At 43.6% G+C, this 19210-nt stretch overlaps 1 protein-coding gene across 2 annotated transcripts in view; it reads right to left on the minus strand.

Annotated features, from left to right (window-relative positions):
- Positions 1 to 7452: 7452 nt before the first annotated feature.
- The window catches only part of LOC139751285 (uncharacterized), a 282214-nt gene continuing 270456 nt past the window's right edge, over positions 7453 to 19210 (minus strand). For both annotated transcript variants that reach the window (XM_071666607.1, XM_071666606.1), the window contains 2 exons: positions 11166 to 11511; positions 7453 to 10046 (listed from right to left, as the gene is read on the minus strand). In XM_071666607.1, coding sequence (XP_071522708.1) covers positions 9077 to 10046; positions 11166 to 11511 — 1316 coding nt within the window. In that variant the 3' untranslated portion in view covers positions 7453 to 9076. The remainder of the gene's footprint in view (positions 10047 to 11165; positions 11512 to 19210) is intronic.

Here is a 19210-nt window from a genome sequence, read left to right on the forward strand (position 1 = left end):
TGATATGAAGAGTGTAGGTACTAAGCATGAAGGTTAAGGAATATAGGAACGGTCCAGTGTTTCCAGCACATACATATACGTAGGGATGAGCCATCGAGAGAGAGTTGGACAAGGAATGCTGGTATGAACTGGTTCGATCGAGTATCGAGACCTGAGATAGGCTCTGTGAAAGCGCAAGTTTCTATAGTACTTCACTATGGTGATGTTCATTTGTTATTTCCTGGGTGTATTTAAGTCGAGTGATCTTGTAAATGTTAATAATGTGTTGGATTAAGGTTGACTAAGATTGTGGTGGTAATTTCTCTTGTTTGTTATTGTGCTTCACTGGGAAGGTTGGCTGGTAGGTTGGTGGGGCTTTAGGCCTATTATCTGCCAGGGGTCATTAAGGCCGTCAAAGTCACGTTACATCCACCAACCGGAAATTCTTTTTAACGCCTTCAGGTGCAGAGGAGAATTCTTAGATCATATACACTCTCAATGTGTATACATTGCCCCTTGGAAAGCTGTAAGGGTTTATTAAAATACAGCGCGCAGGAAACTTAAATGTAATATAATATATATATATATTATATATATATATATATATATATATATATATATATATATATATATATATATATATATATATATATGTGTGTGTGTGTGTGTGTGTGTGTGTGTGTGTGTGTGTAACACTTCATGTCGTACACTCTTAGCTTTGCTTATCTTCCACAAATTACATCTCTACCCCATAGGTATTTTCTTGCAATGATGAATGTACACGAAGGATATCTATAGGAAGTTAACGAAGGATGATGATATAAAAGAACAATAGAACTTGTGAAATATTTTAATATTGTACGACTGCAGGATAATGAAACACTTCAAGGATTTATTTTTCGTTTTCTGCAAAAATAAACTCTAACTTAATTCTGCATTGGTGGCGACTCACAAAGAATAAAGAGCAGCAATATCAATCAACCTGTGGAAGTAGTGAGAATGGACGTGGAGTGAAACAAGAAATCTGCAAAGAAAATATCTTGACAAACAAACCAATAAACCTATATATCTTAAACTCTAAGTGTACAGGCAAGATACATTCCAAATATTAAGTACATATCTTAAATTCGGAAACCAACCTGTGTGTCGTAAATGAGGAATAAAAACGAGAACCATAAATGGAATATAATGTAGCATTTATCAAGTTAAAGATGGATATCGTTTTTCCAGAACAGCAAAGCAGCAGTCACACGAGTATAACAATCATCAAATTATCGAATATATATATATATATATATATATATATATATATATATATATATATATATATATATATATATATATTGAAGGCTCCAGTCACGGACAGAAGTCCACATTAAGGCCGGGCCTTTATCAAAATATAAAGAGAATGAAACGGAAAAGGGAAAGTATTATGAATCTTTGAGTGAAAACCCTGTCTTTTGAGATGTACCAGGTCATAGTTGTTGGGAAAGACATGAAAATGTGGAGTTCTAAAGCTTCGACGTGCAAGGAAAGAAACAGTTATCAATACGGCCCACTCTTGAGTTGCTGATGGCCGTACAATAATCATATGAGGCAGTAGTTTGCCTAGTATTGCGTGGTCTAGTTAGTGGTGGGGGCACACAAGCAGCCACCTCTCGGGAGCAAAAAACCAAAGTAATGTTTGACTTTCGAAAATCCCTTGACACCCCCAGAAAGTATTTAAGATTTCTTAGATGGATGTATTTTGACGCTGATGTTAAGTGACCCAGGCTAATGCTAAGTTAAATGCTTTAACCCCTGACCAAGGATGAAGGGCCACCAAACAAGCGTTAAGTGATCTGAGAAATATCTTGAAACACCAGCAGGAGACTCGCGTGTTCACCTCCATTCATCTGATTGGTATAACTTGAAACTTGACGACCCAAGTGAACCCTGGCAGTTAGCAGGTCTAAATAACCAACCAGCCATCGATAGATCACATCAGAGTCAATATGGATGACAACAATTGACCCTCATTCAAGAACAAGACTGCGAGTCATATGAGCTGGCGTTGTAAAATCAGGGAAGTGAACAATACTGGATCAGTGCTATATCTACTATCTTAAAAAACATCTACCACAGACCTTACTACCTGATAATCATCCCCCAATTGCCTCAACTCAAAAAGGATGGAACGTCAGAAGACAAGCAGTAACGAACCATGTAACAGCTGCAGCAGAACGTGAGAGAATCATGTAATACTCGTCAGATCATGAAAATTAATACGAAATTACAAAATACTTAGCAACAAGCATCGTAAGGTAATATAGACTACAGGCAATGACACCTCAACATTCCAGCTTAATAAGAGTTGAATATCCTTCTCGCTCAGAGTCGTATTCCGGAGTGACAGTTGTCTCGTACATGCACATCCTGTGGATTTACCCAAGTCGCTGCGAGGTAAATTTTGCAACTAAAACACAAGCTTTTCACATCATTATTATTCCCAGCCACGTTGAACAGAATGTATACATAAAAAAAAAGGACATATAAAAGCTTATTAACTACAGCAGTAGACCACTTGGTCATTTCGAGGGTGTTTGTGACTTCATAAGAGACCAGAAAGAGGAAGAATACCTGGAAGCATCATATCAAAGAAGGGCTCTGCTGGTGCTGGAACCATTTTCATCGTCGCGTTGACCAGCGCTTCCTCGTTTTCTAATTCTCTCTTCATAACCACACGTAGGCAGTTGGAGCCACTAGTGGTTGAGGTGATGGATGACAGACAGTCTGGTGATCTGTACGTTGAAGCAACGTATCCTTTGGGAAAGGTAATCTTTGTTCTGATTATAACAATAAACAGACAAACCTACAATCTCTCCCCGAACGGATAACAAACCCAACCAGCCCATGACCAATTGGTCCAGTTATTCAAACGCTCAATACTTTTTTTCCCTCCATAATAGCATCAAGGAACTGTGTACATTCCTCTGTAACAATATCAAGCTCGACTTTGCCTTTGCCATAAACAAAATGTTTTTAGAGTTATGTAAATTCTAACTTTGAATCTTAAGTGTTACTAACTGCAAGTAAGAGTTTAGAAGATTTGCACCTGTATTCTCCTCACCCCGACGCTAACTGTAGAGGTCTTGGTGTGCATTATACAGGATGGGTTTCTTACCTACAAGAACATCAGGGCAACGTATGAATCATAATATGGAGGTGGAATGATATCTCCATTTACACTCCTGCAAATTTGGTGCGTAATGCATGATTACACAAAAATTGATTTGCAGATTTCTGAGCAAACTTTATGGGCGTGGAAATATGTATGTATGAAAAGTTACTGAGGTTTAGTCGAATTGATTTAATGCTCAGAGGTTAGGGTTAGGGATACACAGGAAGTCTTAACAGGTCCGAGTTTATAGCTCCTCACAAACCTCCTTGAAATAAAACATTTTGTGGAACGTAGACCAGAAGTGATGAAACACTCCACATTACAGTGCTGGGAGGAGTGTTTGTAAAGCGTATTACAGAGTTTATGATGGTAAGATCAGCAGCGGGTAACATCAGCTAGGGCTGTCAGTAGTGGGAAAACATCAGCTAAGGGGTCAGCACCTCCTCGCCTGACGTACCAATAAACCCAATGGAAACAGGTTTATCGACCACCGCATCACCCAATACACCAGTTTTGTGCTCCGTGCTTATGTTTGGCGTTGCTTTCCCTGGCCACCCCCGTCCTTAGCGGAGGTCCTTCAGACCCTGAACTACAACTCAGAAATATGCAGGTCTCATATTACGATATAACTCGCCCTGAGGAATGTCAGAAACACACATACCTCCCTGGGCGATGACACCGGCAGCGCCATGTGTCGGACGGACCATATGGGGCGGGAGTACGAGAGAACTCACGCGATGTGGTGCCTTCTGGAGGCTCGGGGGAGGTGGCGACGCGGGGTTCTGTCACCCACCCTGGTGGAGGAACAGACGGAAGGCCCGGGCTACGTGTTATCATGAAGTGAATCATGGTAACTGTAACATCTGTGAGTGGACTGATAATGATCAAGGTCAGGTGAGGTTGAGGTGCGCGTGTGTTGCATGATGTGCGGGGTAGGTTCCTCTGCCTCCACACACCAGCCACGTCTGCAACAGAAGCACCTTCAACCCTTGTGGGTAAAAATATTCAGCTGTAGTGAATATGAATTAGGATAGTGAATAAGGGATTCTTTGAAGTGAATATGAATAAAGGTCTTAAGGTCTTTGAATCAACTAGTGAATATGTATAAAAGTATTAAATAAGGTCTTTGATGGATTTCATTGTTCAGTTGCAGTGAATATGAATTAAGGTATTAGAGCTCTGTTTTAGGATGTCCAATCAGTCATAATGTCCACACGGCAGACACCAAGGTGAATGAACTGGGCGAAAGACACTTCAGCCACTTCACCCATTATTTCTAGGAATATCACGCATGGATTGGTTAATTACCGTTAGTAATTAGGGGGGCAGACTCAATTTTACAAACATAATCTCCAGCTTAGGGTTCGACGACATGTGGCACAGGTGATTCGTTTGGGTTTGTATCGCGTTATATTGACCCCAGCAAAAGGAAATGACGGTGTCTCTGTCAATACCAATCTAGGGTGACTTTATCTTTTGGTTGTTAGCTAATAACCAGACGTGACGAAAGCTTCCTATCATTCTCCTTGATTCTGTTTAGATGATTCTGAATTCTCTTCGAAAGAAAGTGCCGAGTTTGAGATTTTTGTCATGAAAACACGTCTGAGTTTGAAATATGGCGACGTGTAATGTTAGGTAATTGCAGTCTCACCTCACGCTTGAGTTTTCAGTTGTCACCACTTCAGTCTTCACAGGCAAAGTTCAGGTAGATCCAGTAATCATGTGCAACCTCACATTAAGTAATCAAGCTCTTAATAAATGGTGGAGATCACTAGAAATATGGAATCTTAGGGATTGAAAATAATCCTACGTCAACACAGTGGTCGTAGAACGTATCCCCAGCTGAGGTACGAAATTGATGCGCTGGTAAACTAGTTCTTTCGTTTAGATGAAAAATTTCAAATTAAACTTTTGATAAATGTATGTAGAACTTATTATCTCACTATAGATTCATACCAAAACTGTAATGCATAAAAAGAAATTGGTCTTAACATTGCAAAGACAATATTCAAAGATGGAGACAGCACAGCTGACAACTCATGGCAGGGGTTTAAGTAACTTTAGAGTATACAAACAAAGAATGGGCCTAGATTGCTGTAGTACTTACAATTTTAGGTTTAGATGTATGACTTAGGTAAATAAATATACAGATTATTTCATCATTTTTCCATTGCTCAAAACTGAAAGGTTTGTATTTAGCGGCAACATCGGAGTATGTGTACACAGTTGCTGGATTACGTTGAATGTAGGTTTATTAGTTCCTGTGTGTCAATGTAAGATACAACGAATATAATTATTACTTCAAAAGTGTGCGAAGTGGATTCCAATGGTCTGATATTGGAACACTGAAACTACATGAGAGAGAAGCAGGCTGTTGATATAAGAGTAAAAATCAGGACATTTGCAATAGCATTAATATATCAACAATAGATATAGCTGTAAAGAATATCTTTATTCTTGTATATATTGGAAGCTTCCGTCACGGACTAATTCCAAATCGAGGCCAGGCTTTAATTAGAACATAGAAAGGTAGAGAAAAATACATTTCAAGAGTACTGGAAATGTAAAATCTCTTAAAAAGGGTCAGGCTACATTCACCAGACGAAAAATCTTAACACCTTCAAGTAAAAAGGCAGGTCTGTCACTTCTTCCAAAATTCGTAAATACTTTCCCCTTGTCTTTCCATTTCAAAATTCTCTATATTTCAATTAAGACCCGGCCTTGATGTGGACTTTGGTCCGTTACTGGAGCCTCCACCATACGAATAAAATATAGGGAATAATCTTAAAAGACCACATGTACTCTCACTATGCATATAGCTCTTTTAAAAAAAGGTGGTAGGCTGTAGTTATCAGTTAGGGTACGAGAGGATAAAAGAGTTTCAAAGCTGTGAGGTGTAGATACACGCATCAAAACCGCTTACCTCACAGTTGCCTTCGACCACTCAAGTGAACACTTGACGTAGTGGCTCGTTGCCTTCGACCACTCAAGTAATAACTTGACGTAGTGGCTCGCCAAGCCGAGCGTGGTTTCGTTAGCGGCGGCAGGAGCACGCAAAGCCAGCAGCTCACGGAAGTAGACACCAAAGAGGAAAAGTGAACCAACACTGCGACGTAGCGCATGTGTGTCAAGTTTGAAGGCGAGACTGGGAGAGTTTTACTGTAAAGTTATTATTTACTCAGGACTACTCTATGTGGTAAGCACTATATAGAACTGAAACCTGCCAGCCCAGATGTGATACTAGTATTGTACTCCACACAGGGTTAGAGCAGTCCTTGATATGCAACTGGGGCAACTGTTTAGAGGAAAAAGAATCTAATGCTTTTGAAGATGACTTCCCGTCTCTTAAAAGGTAGTAGACACCAATATGGTGTCATGTGTGGCATCCAAGATAGTTTCTAAGATGATATGGTGACAGCCAGTACGTCAATTGTGTTGTGTGGTGAAAACAATAGATACTGCAGAAGATGGGAAGTTAAGAAGACTTTTTAAAAAGTGGATCATAACGAGTGACGAGTATACGTATAGATGGAGTGGATTTAAAGGAAGTGTTGGGTCAGCAACCAGTAGTGTATCTGATTATCTATTGAAGAAAAGGAATAGTTGATAACAAGAAAGTGTTGAAGGAGACATGAGAGAACCTTGAGGGACACCCGAGTTAATGGGGATAAGCGGGAGAGATTGGTTTATCTAAAATGATCATGAAGATACATCGGCCAGACATGAAGCCACGTATGAGGACACAGAATGAGGGAGGAAAGCCAAACAAAAAAAAAAAGGGAGCTTGAAGATGAGACCCCGATGCCATACCCTGTCAAGAGCTATTGATATATTGAGATCTACAACAGAATTTTCCAGAAAGTCTCTCAGAGATGATGACCAGACATTGGTGGGATGGGAAAGAGCCATCACCGGTCAATGTTGTTATGGAGGAGACCGTAAAAGATGGTTACAGGGAAGGTTCCTGGGATCAAGATATCTCAGGAAATAGATTGGAATTTATGTGGTTGTTGCTATTGTCCTGTCTTACTTCATCGATTGCTGACACGAAGGTATTTTGTGTAACTTCATCTCGCCGAATTACTTGGATGTGAATATTGTCTCGCGTTTGATGAAGAGACTATTCAATTCCACTGATCTGTAAGTTTCTTGCATAGTTTCTCAGTTTGATGCTCATCACTTTCGTCAACAGTGAATGATTCAGTCCTCATTGACTGGTATTGACTCTCTTCACTTATGGGATTAAATTCTTTTACAAGCTTCTACAGGAGACAGACAAAACTAAGTTGAGGTTCAAGAGTAAAAGCGAGACACACTCCCTTATTAATCTTTATTAAAGATACCAGCTCACAAACATGTTCATTGGCTTTTAGAGCACTGAGATAATTTACATACAACTTCACATTTGTACATTCTATATACAAAATATTGGAGCTTATGCCATCAGATGAAACAAGGTTAAGTGCTCTACTACATGGGGGGACGGGGAAGGGGAGGAAAAATCTTATTGCAACAGATTACTCAATTTCTGTCAAGCCTCTTATGAGATACTAACATTAGTGATTATGTAGACATTCCCGCCAACTGTGAAGAGGGAGCGATCGAGGGGAAGCCTCCACTCCACCCACCTCCACCCCCAGAGAAGCCTGCAGTGTTTACTGGTCGCAGGAAGCCTGCGGATCACCCACCTATGGATCCAGGGGCACTGTGTCCTCTGGCTTATCCCGGCGTTTGGCAATCTTTGACAAAGGAAAGGTGGTGGTGGTGGTAGATGGGGAGCGGCGGCGGCGGGCGGCAGAGGGAGGGGGGAGGGATTGTAGATTGTGGGCAATGCCACGTATGACATTAGCTCTCGTGTCTCTCAGTAATTAAGAAGCAGTGCACGCAATACCACTACGATCTATTGTATAGTTTTATAGCAAAATAGACGCGTCAGGTTCTATATACAGTCTAACCCGAAGGTCAGAGTAAGGAGAGGATGAGAAGACCTGAGCACATCCAGCACTCTGGAAGGCTTTGAAAAATTGGAGAGAAACTTATGGCAAATTATCCTTAACATAACAATTTTTTTTACAGCCGGGTTGAGATACAGAGTAAGTTACAAAATTGCCACCTCCTGGGCAAACACATTTGATGTGTCCCTCCAAGGCAGCTATCATAGGGCTCTCAGTCTATATATATACATAGCTAAAGTTAGCAGGGTATCCATATTACAGTCTAGAGACCATGTCAAAAACCGCTGAATATCATTCCATTAATATTCATAATTATACAAGTAATACTATAGTTTCCACTCGCATCATCAACCTATCACACCTACAATAATCGGAGCTACAGACATCAATACCTCATGAAACAGTTTGAAAAAAAAAGGACAAAATATTCACAGCTGAAATACAATGATAAAACAAAATCCTACAGCACAACAAAGGCATTCTAAAGACCATTCAAGCCACCAGGGGTATTCACAGCATCGGGATTAAAGTCATGTTAGCATTCTACACTCGCTTATCTACTGCATAACTCTATATGGTGATCAACACACTCGTACAGGAATGGCAGGGTCAACCAGCCCCATCACACCGGAGCTGGGGAAAGTGTCGGTCGACGTCCTTATGATAAAACGGTGGCCAAAACGCGTCACCATCGACTGCACAGTGAGGGCCAGGCCAAGGGTAGGTGGCCAGGTCGTCACCCCTCACCACACGCTCGTGCCAAGCAGAATGTGCCTAGTAATAACGTAACACAAGCAGGAACCGTAGTACTGATTACAGGGAAAGCATAAAAGCCATGTCCTTCACACAAGAGAGATCAGGAGACGAGGCAGACCATAGAGACGTGTGAGAGGAATAACTGGGAAAAGCTGGTACGAAGTGGCCGGGTTGTTGTGTGCTCTTGGTTACTACTGGTGGCGTCCAGCCTGGGGCGCTGCCAAGCTCAGTAGTGAGCGGAGGGCACGGAGGTGGAGCGTATGAACTGAGCGGTGGTGGTGTGGTCGTAGCGGAAGCGTCGGTAGTCGTCGTGCTGGGCCCGGCTGATGTGCACGGCCGCCGACCCTCCGTTGACGGGGTAGTCGAAGGTGCGCTTGTGGCTGAGGTGAGACGAGGAGCGTTGGTGGCCCTCCAGCGGGTCGGGCCTGGCAGTAGCGCGATCTAGCCCGGGGAACCTGCGGGTCTCCGGCAGCTCGCCGTAGCTGTCGGCGGAGTGGCATGAGTCCGAGCTGCAGGAGGAGTTGTGGCGGCGGAGGCTGGCGTGCGACCGGTACCGCCGGCTGGAGCGCGACTCCCGCAGCGGCCGCGGGTCCTCCGCCGTGTCGTACATGGACCGTCTCCGCGGGTCGTTGGAGTTACGACGGTCCTCCTCTTGCGCCGACCGCCGCTGGCTCAGGTCGTGCATGGACCTGGCTCGCTGGTAGTCGGTGCGCTCCGGCGACCTGACCCTTGGCACTCGGTACTCCCTGGTGGGGCTGCGTCCGCGGGGCACCCGGGTGGGGCTCGGACACCGCACCTCCTTCTGCCAGGGGTCTGGGGTGCGGCGACCCACCTCCCGCCGCCACGGGTCCGAGTCCCGTGTGTCGCAGGTGCCGTAACCGCGGTCGTAGTCGCGCCCTCGGGGTCTGTCGCGCAGGAGGCCGTCGCGAGAGCCGTAGCCGGTGTCGCGGTCGCTCTTGGGCCAGAGTCCCTCGTCACGGCTCCCCTGCAGCTGCTCGTTGGGCCCGCGCCCCTCCCTCACGCCCGCTCCAGGCTTGGGGCTCGGCTCCCAAGAGGGCGTGCGTGATACGCCCATGTGGGCCGGAGGGCGGGCCTGGGAGTCTGGACGGTCTGAGCGCTGCCAGTCCCGCTCCAGCGACCGAAATTTATCACGAGCGTCCTGGAATCTCTCCCGGGGAGAGGATGGGGACTCGCTCCTGAAATACACAACAGATCAGACGTCTAAACCCGCTAGGCTGGCAGCTGTCAGGTACACTGTGGTAATGCAGCGCACCTGAACCTTAGAAACTAACCAATGTATAATAATATGACAAATGAAAAGTGGCTCTAGAAAGGGTCACGAAACAAAAGCCTGTCTATACAAACTGGAACATAGATTCTGATAGTTGCACTGCTTGTGACATGAGGTGATCTGACTCGATCGCTACCCAGTCAAGCAACACATTTAATGATCATAGAGACATATATTTTTTTTTTTTATTCATGAACTGACAACTAACTGGTTCAGGAGCTACAAAAACGGTCCTGAATGGCAAACGTATACCCTGGTAGTGTACGGCAAACGTATACTCTGGTAGTGTACGGCAAACGTATACCCTGGTAGTGTACGGCAAACGTATACCCTGGTAGTGAATGGCAAACGTATACCCTGGTAGTGTACGGCAAACGTATACCCTGGTAGTGAATGGCAAACGTATACCCTGGTAGTGAATGTCAAACGTATACCCTGGTAGTGTACGGCAAACGTATACCCTGGTAGTGAATGGCAAACGTATACCCTGGTAGTGTACGGCAAACGTATACCCTGGTAGTGTACGGCAAACGTATACCCTGGTAGTGAATGGCAGACAGGCGTAAAGGTTGGGGTGAGTAGGAGGGACAAGAGAGAGGGAAGAAACATATCTGAGTATGGTAAACACAGGTTCCCACAGATGGATTAAATGTCTTCCTCCTTTTTTTTTTTCCCCTCACCTAATCTACGATCTCCTATCACGTCTGAGAACACTAGAAGAACGAGTGAGTCTGAAATCTATCATGTGATGATGATATCACAAGCTTCAAAAGGCCCCTGGACAAGCAGTCCACCAGTGTGGGAGCAACAAGAAGAACTAGAGCACCTAGTCACTCATGATGCATGATGACATTTAACGTAACCAGGGATGGAGGGGGCATGATAGACTGTCGCCACCTGTGTGGGAACATGAAAGACTGTCGCCACCTGTGTGGGAACACTGGACGCATACATCGAGCACCTGGGAGGGAGGTGAGGGAATACATCGAGCGTCTGTAAGGTGGGAGGGAGGTGAGGCACTGACCGGTCTCTGGGGTGCTGCTGGTGCTGCTGCTGCTGGCGGCGAGGTGGAGTCTTCTTCTGGTGGACGGGCCTGATGGGGGACGCGTCGCGGGGCGGCGGCGGGGCGCGGGTGGGCGAGGGGTGGCGCACCCTGACGGGGGAGTGGTGGGTTGCCCGGGGACGCCCTCGCATCGGGGACTGGCTCCGACCCACGACCACCACCTGCTGGGGAGCTCCTCTCGGGCCCATGACTCTGGTGGGTGGTGGGTGGCCAGAGGCGGGGTCATGCCCACGCCAGGAGGGCTGCACCAGGATCAGGCCAGCCTCGCCACGCACCTCGGCGCTACCGTGCGCCTCCCACTCCTCATCTGCAACAGAACGCACCAGTCACACTCGGTAAACAGACTCTTAACAGTAAGAAATGAATTACTACTATAATCATCTGTATATATATATATATACATATATATATATATATATATATATATATATATATATATATATATATATATATATATTCCCTGGGGATAGGGGAGAAAGAATACTTCCCACGTATTCCCTGCGTGTCGTAGAAGGCGACTAAAAGGGAAGGGAGCGGGGGGCTGGAAATCCTCCCCTCTCGTTTTTTTTTTTTTTTTTTTTTTATTTTTCCAAAAGAAGGAACAGAGAAGAGGGCCAGGTGAGGATATTTCCTCAAAGGCCCAGTCCTCTGTTCTTAACGCTACCTCGCTATCGCGGGAAATAGCGAATAGTATGAAAAAAAAAAAAAAAAAAAAAAAAAATATATATATATATATATATATATATATATATATATATATATCACAGATAAAAGTAAAAAACAATACCTCAAATACGGTAACATGTCTAAATACGGTGTGTAAAACACAGAAGCATGTCAATACAGTAACGTGTCTAAAATGCAGTAAAATGTCCAAATACAGTACAAAGTCCAAAACAAGTAAAATATATAGACACAGTCCAGTTAGAGGTGCGTGAGACATGATGAAAGTTAAAGAAAAAAATGATAATGTTGCGTGAGACATGACGACAGGTAAAAAAAGAAAAAACAAATGATAGTGTTGAGGGACAGTCAGCCATAACACGCCCCTGGCTCTCCCTTCCTGCCAACAGGAGTCAGGGAAAGGTCGTGTGTCACCGATGTTTACCCGTGAGGCTGGTGGTGGCCGTTATGAGCACTGGTACACTGACCAGGACAACCCAGGTACCTGCTGACACTGACCAGGACAACCCAGGTACCTGCTGACACTGACCAGGACAACCCAGGTACCTGCTGACACTGACCAGGACAACCCAGGTACCTGCTGACACTGACTAGGACAACCCAGGTACCTGCTGACACTGACTAGGACGACCCAGGTACCTGCTGACACTGACCAGGACAACCCAGTTACCTGCTGACACTGACCAGGACAACCCAGGTACCTGCTGACACTGACCAGGACAACCCAGTTACCTGCTGACACTGACCAGGACAACCCAGGTACCTGCTGACACTGACCAGGACAACCCAGTTACCTGCTGACACTGACCAGGACAACCCAGGTACCTGCTGACACTGACCAGGACAACCCTGGTACCTGCTGACACTGACCAGGACAACCCAGGTACCTGCTGACACTGACCAGGACAACCCTGGTACCTGCTGACACTGACCAGGACAACCCAGGTACCTGCTGACACACGCTCATCAACCTGGACCTGTCTATTCTTTATTTCTAGCCTCGAATTCATACTCTACACAGGAATATATTTCATTTGGCTCATTTCTTAATTTTTCTTTTCTGTCGTATATGTACACACTCACTCCTCTCATGTTCACATAATGCTCCCTCACCCTTCCTAAATTCATTCACCTAACCGTGCACACATACACGATTAAGAAATAGCATTAATATTCGAATAAAACGAATTAACGTGCGCGAGTGGTTGATATATATATATATATATGTGTGCTGAACGTCCCATTATAGAAAATGAGAACAATAGAGTATATCACAGAAAACGAAGGTTTCATATCCAGCAATAGGTCTATTCTTACAACTTGGTTTCAGTAACACTGAAGAAATATATTACGGTATATATGAGGATATATGATATGAAGAACAATGGTAATCAGACAGATGTAATGATTTACATTCTTTTGTGCCATTGTATTTGTGGATTAATGGATATACTATAAAACAAAAGTAGCAACTCCAGGGTTCCAAGAAATCTAAATTGTTTTCTTTGTCTATATAATGATAATAATAATAATAATAACAATAATAATAATACTAATAATAATAATAATAATGATGATAATAATAATAAATTTTCCGTATTGAACGAGTTAAATTTGATAACTTTTTCAAGAACTTACCAAACCAAATCTAACATATTGTACGGAAAATACAATATACTTTTTATCTACTATTTTTCGCAATTCGAAATAAACATTTTAGGGAATCGATGAGTGCAACAATTTTTTTTTTTTTAAACAGACCAATAAGGAGTTTGATCCTCATATTGTGTGGTACATGGAGAGGAAATGATTACTTCAAAGTACAGACTTAGAATTAGATTAGAGAGAGAGAGAGAGAGAGAGAGAGAGAGAGAGAGAGAGAGAGAGAGAGAGAGAGAGAGAGAGAGAGAGAGAGAGAGAATGTACACGAAGGTGTTACAGACTGCAGCAACAAGCAGGCCAGAGGGTACGGCAGAGACTGCGAGACAACGGGGTTACAAACTATACAGATAAAGCCAAGATCTCGACACCAGTACGAAAGCTTAGCACCCTCCAAGCCTCTACGCTAAGGTTAGCGAGTCTCCTTTCACCAACAGATGCAATACACCCCCTCCTACACCCACACCACCCCACTCAGTTAGGGGGTATATAAAAAACAGTAAGGTACCATCAACACATTTTCAAAGATTAACCCAAATGTATGAAAACTGTACATTATAAACATGTAAACACTTCAATCTTCTCTTATAATACAAACTATTCATTCCTCTATACCACCTCCTCTTCTTGTTTTCTGAACATGATAAAAGAAATGAAAAACGAGGCAAAGGTTAGTACTATACTATATGTCTGTCTGTCTGTGTCTCTCTCTCTCTCTCTCTCTCTCTCTCTCTCTCTCTCTCTCTCTCTCTCTCGTTTACCACAGCTAAACTGCCGGTAAGGTTAAGTACGATGACCAATGGACATACGAGGGGCAGAAGTATATAATTAGCCAAAATGTGATGAGTGCAGCCAGCCACGAGTATGATTAAGACAGACAGAAACACGATGATTGACCGAGAGTGACTGACTGGTCCGGAATTTCTGCCTCAGAATGTCTGTGTTTTGTGATCCCCTACTGCTGGATAGTTTAATAATAATAATAACCCTCTTGATTCCTTTATCCAGAAGAGATGAGGGCCGGATGAGGCGAGAGGACCTATGGAAATCCCTCACAACTGTACAAGCTTCACTCACACTCACACCCACACACATACTAGCACACCTCCCACACTGCACTTCACGGCCATCCAATAAAGCCACATATGACTCAACTGGTGAATCGAACCTCCCCATTAACCTTTTCAAATCTACTCCAGTTCTCCCCTTTTAAAGAGGGTGTGGTCAAGCCTTGATGAGTCAGCCGGCGGCGCACGGCAACATCCATGCAACCCCTCCCCTCCTCCCTCCAATACCCCCGTCCCTCCAATACCCCAGTCCCTCCCTCGCTCCCTCCCACCGCTACCGGAGAAGTAACGGTCGCGCCGTATGGGCGCCTTGACCCTGATATACAGGCTCTCTCTCTCTCTCTCTCTCTCTCTCTCTCTCTCGTGCTTTCTATGACGTCTGCAGTGGATATCATGGCTTAATTATAATGATAATTCTTTGGGTTCAGGTTTGAATTTCTTATAGTGGGAGGGTTCGATGTTGATCATAATGGTTTTCTAAGTTGGATGGGTCTCATGTTGTTCTCTCGTGACCTTGACGACAAAAATGATGTGGAAAATGATCGACTATGTGCATTATATGTGGTCCATACATAGGGGTTCTGCACACTCCTTGCCTACGAGATATTCAGGGTGATGGGGGAATTGAACAACAATAATAATAATAATAATAATAATAATAATAATAATAATAATAATTTTGAAATGATAATGATAATAATAATAATAATAATAATAATAATAATAATAATAGTAATAATAATAATAATGATAATTTTAAAATAATAATAATAATAATAATGATAATCGAGTGATTTCAATGCAGCCAGAGGCTGAAATTACATTGAGCATATACGAACACTAAAGACAAGAGCTACTATAAGGGAGGGATTATATCATCCATCAAGACGGTCCGTACACACAAACCATGGATTATATCATCCATCAAGACGGTGCGTCCACACAAAACATGGATTATATCATCCATCAAGACTGCGTCCACACAAAACATGGATTATATCATCCATCAAGACTGCGTCCACACAAAACATGATGTTCCCAAACACTTGATGATAATGGGATGGTTCTGTCGTGTTGTGCACGAGGGCGGGCGAGCGGACGCGATGCAGCTGTGGTGCCCAAGTGCAACTTGGGGACGAGGGATCTCTGGTAGCAGGAGGTGTCGGTGATGGCAAGGGGGTGTGTAGCAGCTTCCACCCCCCCCCCTCCCCTACCACCAATAAAAACAAAAGCAAAAATATCTATATGCATGTAGAAGACCAGTGTGTGTGAGTGTGTGTGTGTGTGTGTGTGTGTGTGTGTGTCCTCTATAAGAAAAATGAAGGCTATCTTCTAAGTTCGTGCTTCGTATCTACTCATTTACGTAAAACGTGATCCAGGGACGAGGGAACCTCTCTCTCTCCTGAAAAATTCCCCCCCGATCCACCACACAGTTCGAACCCCCCCGAGCCAAGGTGAGGTTTGGACACGAAAGAGATTTTACCACACGCCAGCCACACCTGGCGAAGGTTACCGGTTGGTCTGGGCAGGCGAGGTGGCAGGCCTTGAGCCGCATTGGCTCACTCGGTGTCCCTGGGGCCAATGGATACAACAGACACTGCAGGGGCTGGTCCGGCGGTGGAGAGAGAGAGAGAGAGAGAGAGAGAGAGAGAGAGAGAGAGAGATAGAGAGAGAGAGAGAAGGATAGACAAGCCACATCAACTCCAAAGCCTCTGCCCTTTTACGGCTTACTGCTCGCTCTGGTAGTGTCACTACGAAGCCCTTCTAGGTCTTTCGGACACATGGCTGACTCCTCTCACCAGAAGAGAAGTGTAGCCGTGGGATACACCTCGTTCTGGGACACTCATGGAGTCCCGGTACGTCCTGGTCGAAACTGTAGCAAACCCTCGGTGCTCGCCTACTGAGACAGTGAGCTCGATACTGCTTCAAACAGATTCGAACCAGGTTTTATCTCTGGCCTGTCGAGATGATGGACCTCGATACTGCTTCGTTCAGGGGTGAACCCGGCTCTGTCTCCGCCTGTCGAGACAGAGAGTTCGACTCTGCTTCGATCAAGGGGTGAACCCGGCTCTGTCTCCGCCTGTCGAGACGGAGCTTCATACTGGTTCGACCAGGGAGCGTCCCGGGCTCCGTCTCTGCCTGTCGTGACAAAGAGCTCGGTACTGCTTCGATCAGGTGTCTTAGGCTTCAACCCGATGCGTCTCAACTTTTGTCCGTAATTGTACACTCATTAGAACGAAATGAATCATGTCCCTGACTTTACCCCCTTGACCTTTGAGCGAGCGCAGCTCGGGATTTCGTAAAGCGCATAAAAAAAAAGGAATATGTCGGTGTAAGTCAACGTCCGACGGACAGTCAGACAGACAGACAAACGCCAGCAGGAATTTCACAATGGGTTAGGAGAGATGCTTCGTACATTCAGGCAAGAAGGTTACTACTACTACTACTACTACTACTACTATTACTACTACTACTAATACTACTACTACTAACAATAATAATGATAATAATGAAAAGGCAAAGATCCCGTTGTGCACTCTGAAAAAAGTGTCTCAGTAAACGCAACAGAAAATCCACCCGAAGAACGCTGGTATTCGACCCCGGGATTCTAGCACAGTTGGTATTTTCAAAAAACAACAGCTGTCTAACGACTAAAAACAAGAACAAGCCACTCCTCCTAGATGAAAGTCCGCAGCCTTACTACGTAACAGACATCACAGAGCTTTGTGAATTCCACAGTCTATATTCCTCAACACTCAGAAAGGGAGAGCCAACATGGCAGCCACACAGGTCGAGGTCGACCCTCGCCTCTTTCGCTTCCCCCCCTCCGTGTTGTCCCACTTTAGACCCAACCTCTGTAATACGAACTGGAGAACCTATATAAACCATCTGCGTGCTGCCTGGGAAGCACCATGGGAGCTCTAGCCAGAGAGACAAGATGCTGTGACAAGAGAAATATTGGGCAACACCCGGCTATAATTTTGACAGTTAGCAAGTCAAGGTCTGCTAACATTAGCGAGACTCAACCCTGATACCGATCGTACTTTATTCTCTCTCAATGCACCTCCCTCTCCCAACTCCTTAAAGTTTTCAGATATATGTTAAGAGGAAACGCCAAGGAACGCTTATAATGAAATAAAAATACAATGGCAGCGATGTCTGCTTTGTTAAAGCCCCAGTGTCCATATTTGGCGGGACACTGGTGGGAGGCAGGACACTTCAGTTCCCAAATATTATATTATATACATATTTTTTTCCCTCGTTGGTGACAGAGCCTAGAATATAATCATGTTGCAAAAGAAATGACAATAAGTGATATATCATACTAATAAGCACATCTTGATTAAATCCAAAGCGTCACCGTTTCTCCAAAGCAAAATTATAATCTTTCAAAACACAGTATGGTCAACTCAGTCGCTTGCTCCGCTGACACTCTTGTGTACAGTTAAGATTTTTTTTTTTAACTCAGATGACCAGATGTTTATCGGCTTTGACGTCACAATGGTTCTTTGATTATATATATATATATATATATATATATATATATATATATATATATATATATATATATATATATATATATATACATGTTCTATGAAGGTGCGCGTTCCTATGCACTTTCTTCGTGTGTGTGTGTATATATATATATATATATATATATATATATATATATATATATATATATATATATATATATATATATAGATTTACTGAAGGAAACGACATGTTAAGTGAAAGCAGTCGAGTAGGTATCTCACATCTGAATGAAATTATGCAGAGATAATTAATTTATCGTCTGGGTACTTGTATGACTTATGCAATAACCTCATCGATAATAAAAAAAAATTTACATAATAAAAACCCATGTCATTTGTAAAACAGAAAAGAGAAAATGTGTGTGTGTGTGTGTGTGTGTGTGTGTGTGTGTGTGTGTGTGTGTGTTACCTAAAGCAATACCTTGACTATAAGAAACTAGTTCTACAGAACCCCGTCTCGATCTTCACTTCATTTCAAGTTTGAAAGAAAAAGAGGATCTTATTTATATTTCTTCCACTATTACCAGATCTATGCGCTAACTTCTATATCGCTAAAGTAAAAATATTTGCCCGCTTGCGTTTGATTTCAAGTGGTCATATTTTTTTTTTCCACCCCTATGAGGACTGTTCGTCCCTTTTCAAGTGTGTCGTAACATCAGAGCAAATTGAAGTCTTCGTTACGTCATGAGAGTTAATTCCTATACTTACGACATCAGAGACAATTAATATATTTTTTTTTCGGTACGTCATCAAACCCAATTTATACTTTCGCCAAGTCTTCACACCTACGTGGTTTCATTACATCACTAAACCTAATTTATGTCATCGTTATGACATCAAAGCTAACTTTTAGCTTTGCTACATGCTATCATCAGACCCCGCACATACACCCATCCTTCGTCTATGGTTGTCAGGTGTATATATGCCTCATATCCTCATTAGCGGTTGGACCATATCTTGGTTCTCGCTTATGACCTGATTCGCGAGGCAGGGTCGTGAGAAGGGAAGACTTGAACCACCAAGATGAAACACACATAACCAAACACTTTTTCATGACCTT

Source organism: Panulirus ornatus, chromosome 11 (genome assembly GCF_036320965.1).
Source record: "Panulirus ornatus isolate Po-2019 chromosome 11, ASM3632096v1, whole genome shotgun sequence".
Classification (NCBI taxonomy): Eukaryota; Metazoa; Arthropoda; class Malacostraca; order Decapoda; family Palinuridae; genus Panulirus; species Panulirus ornatus.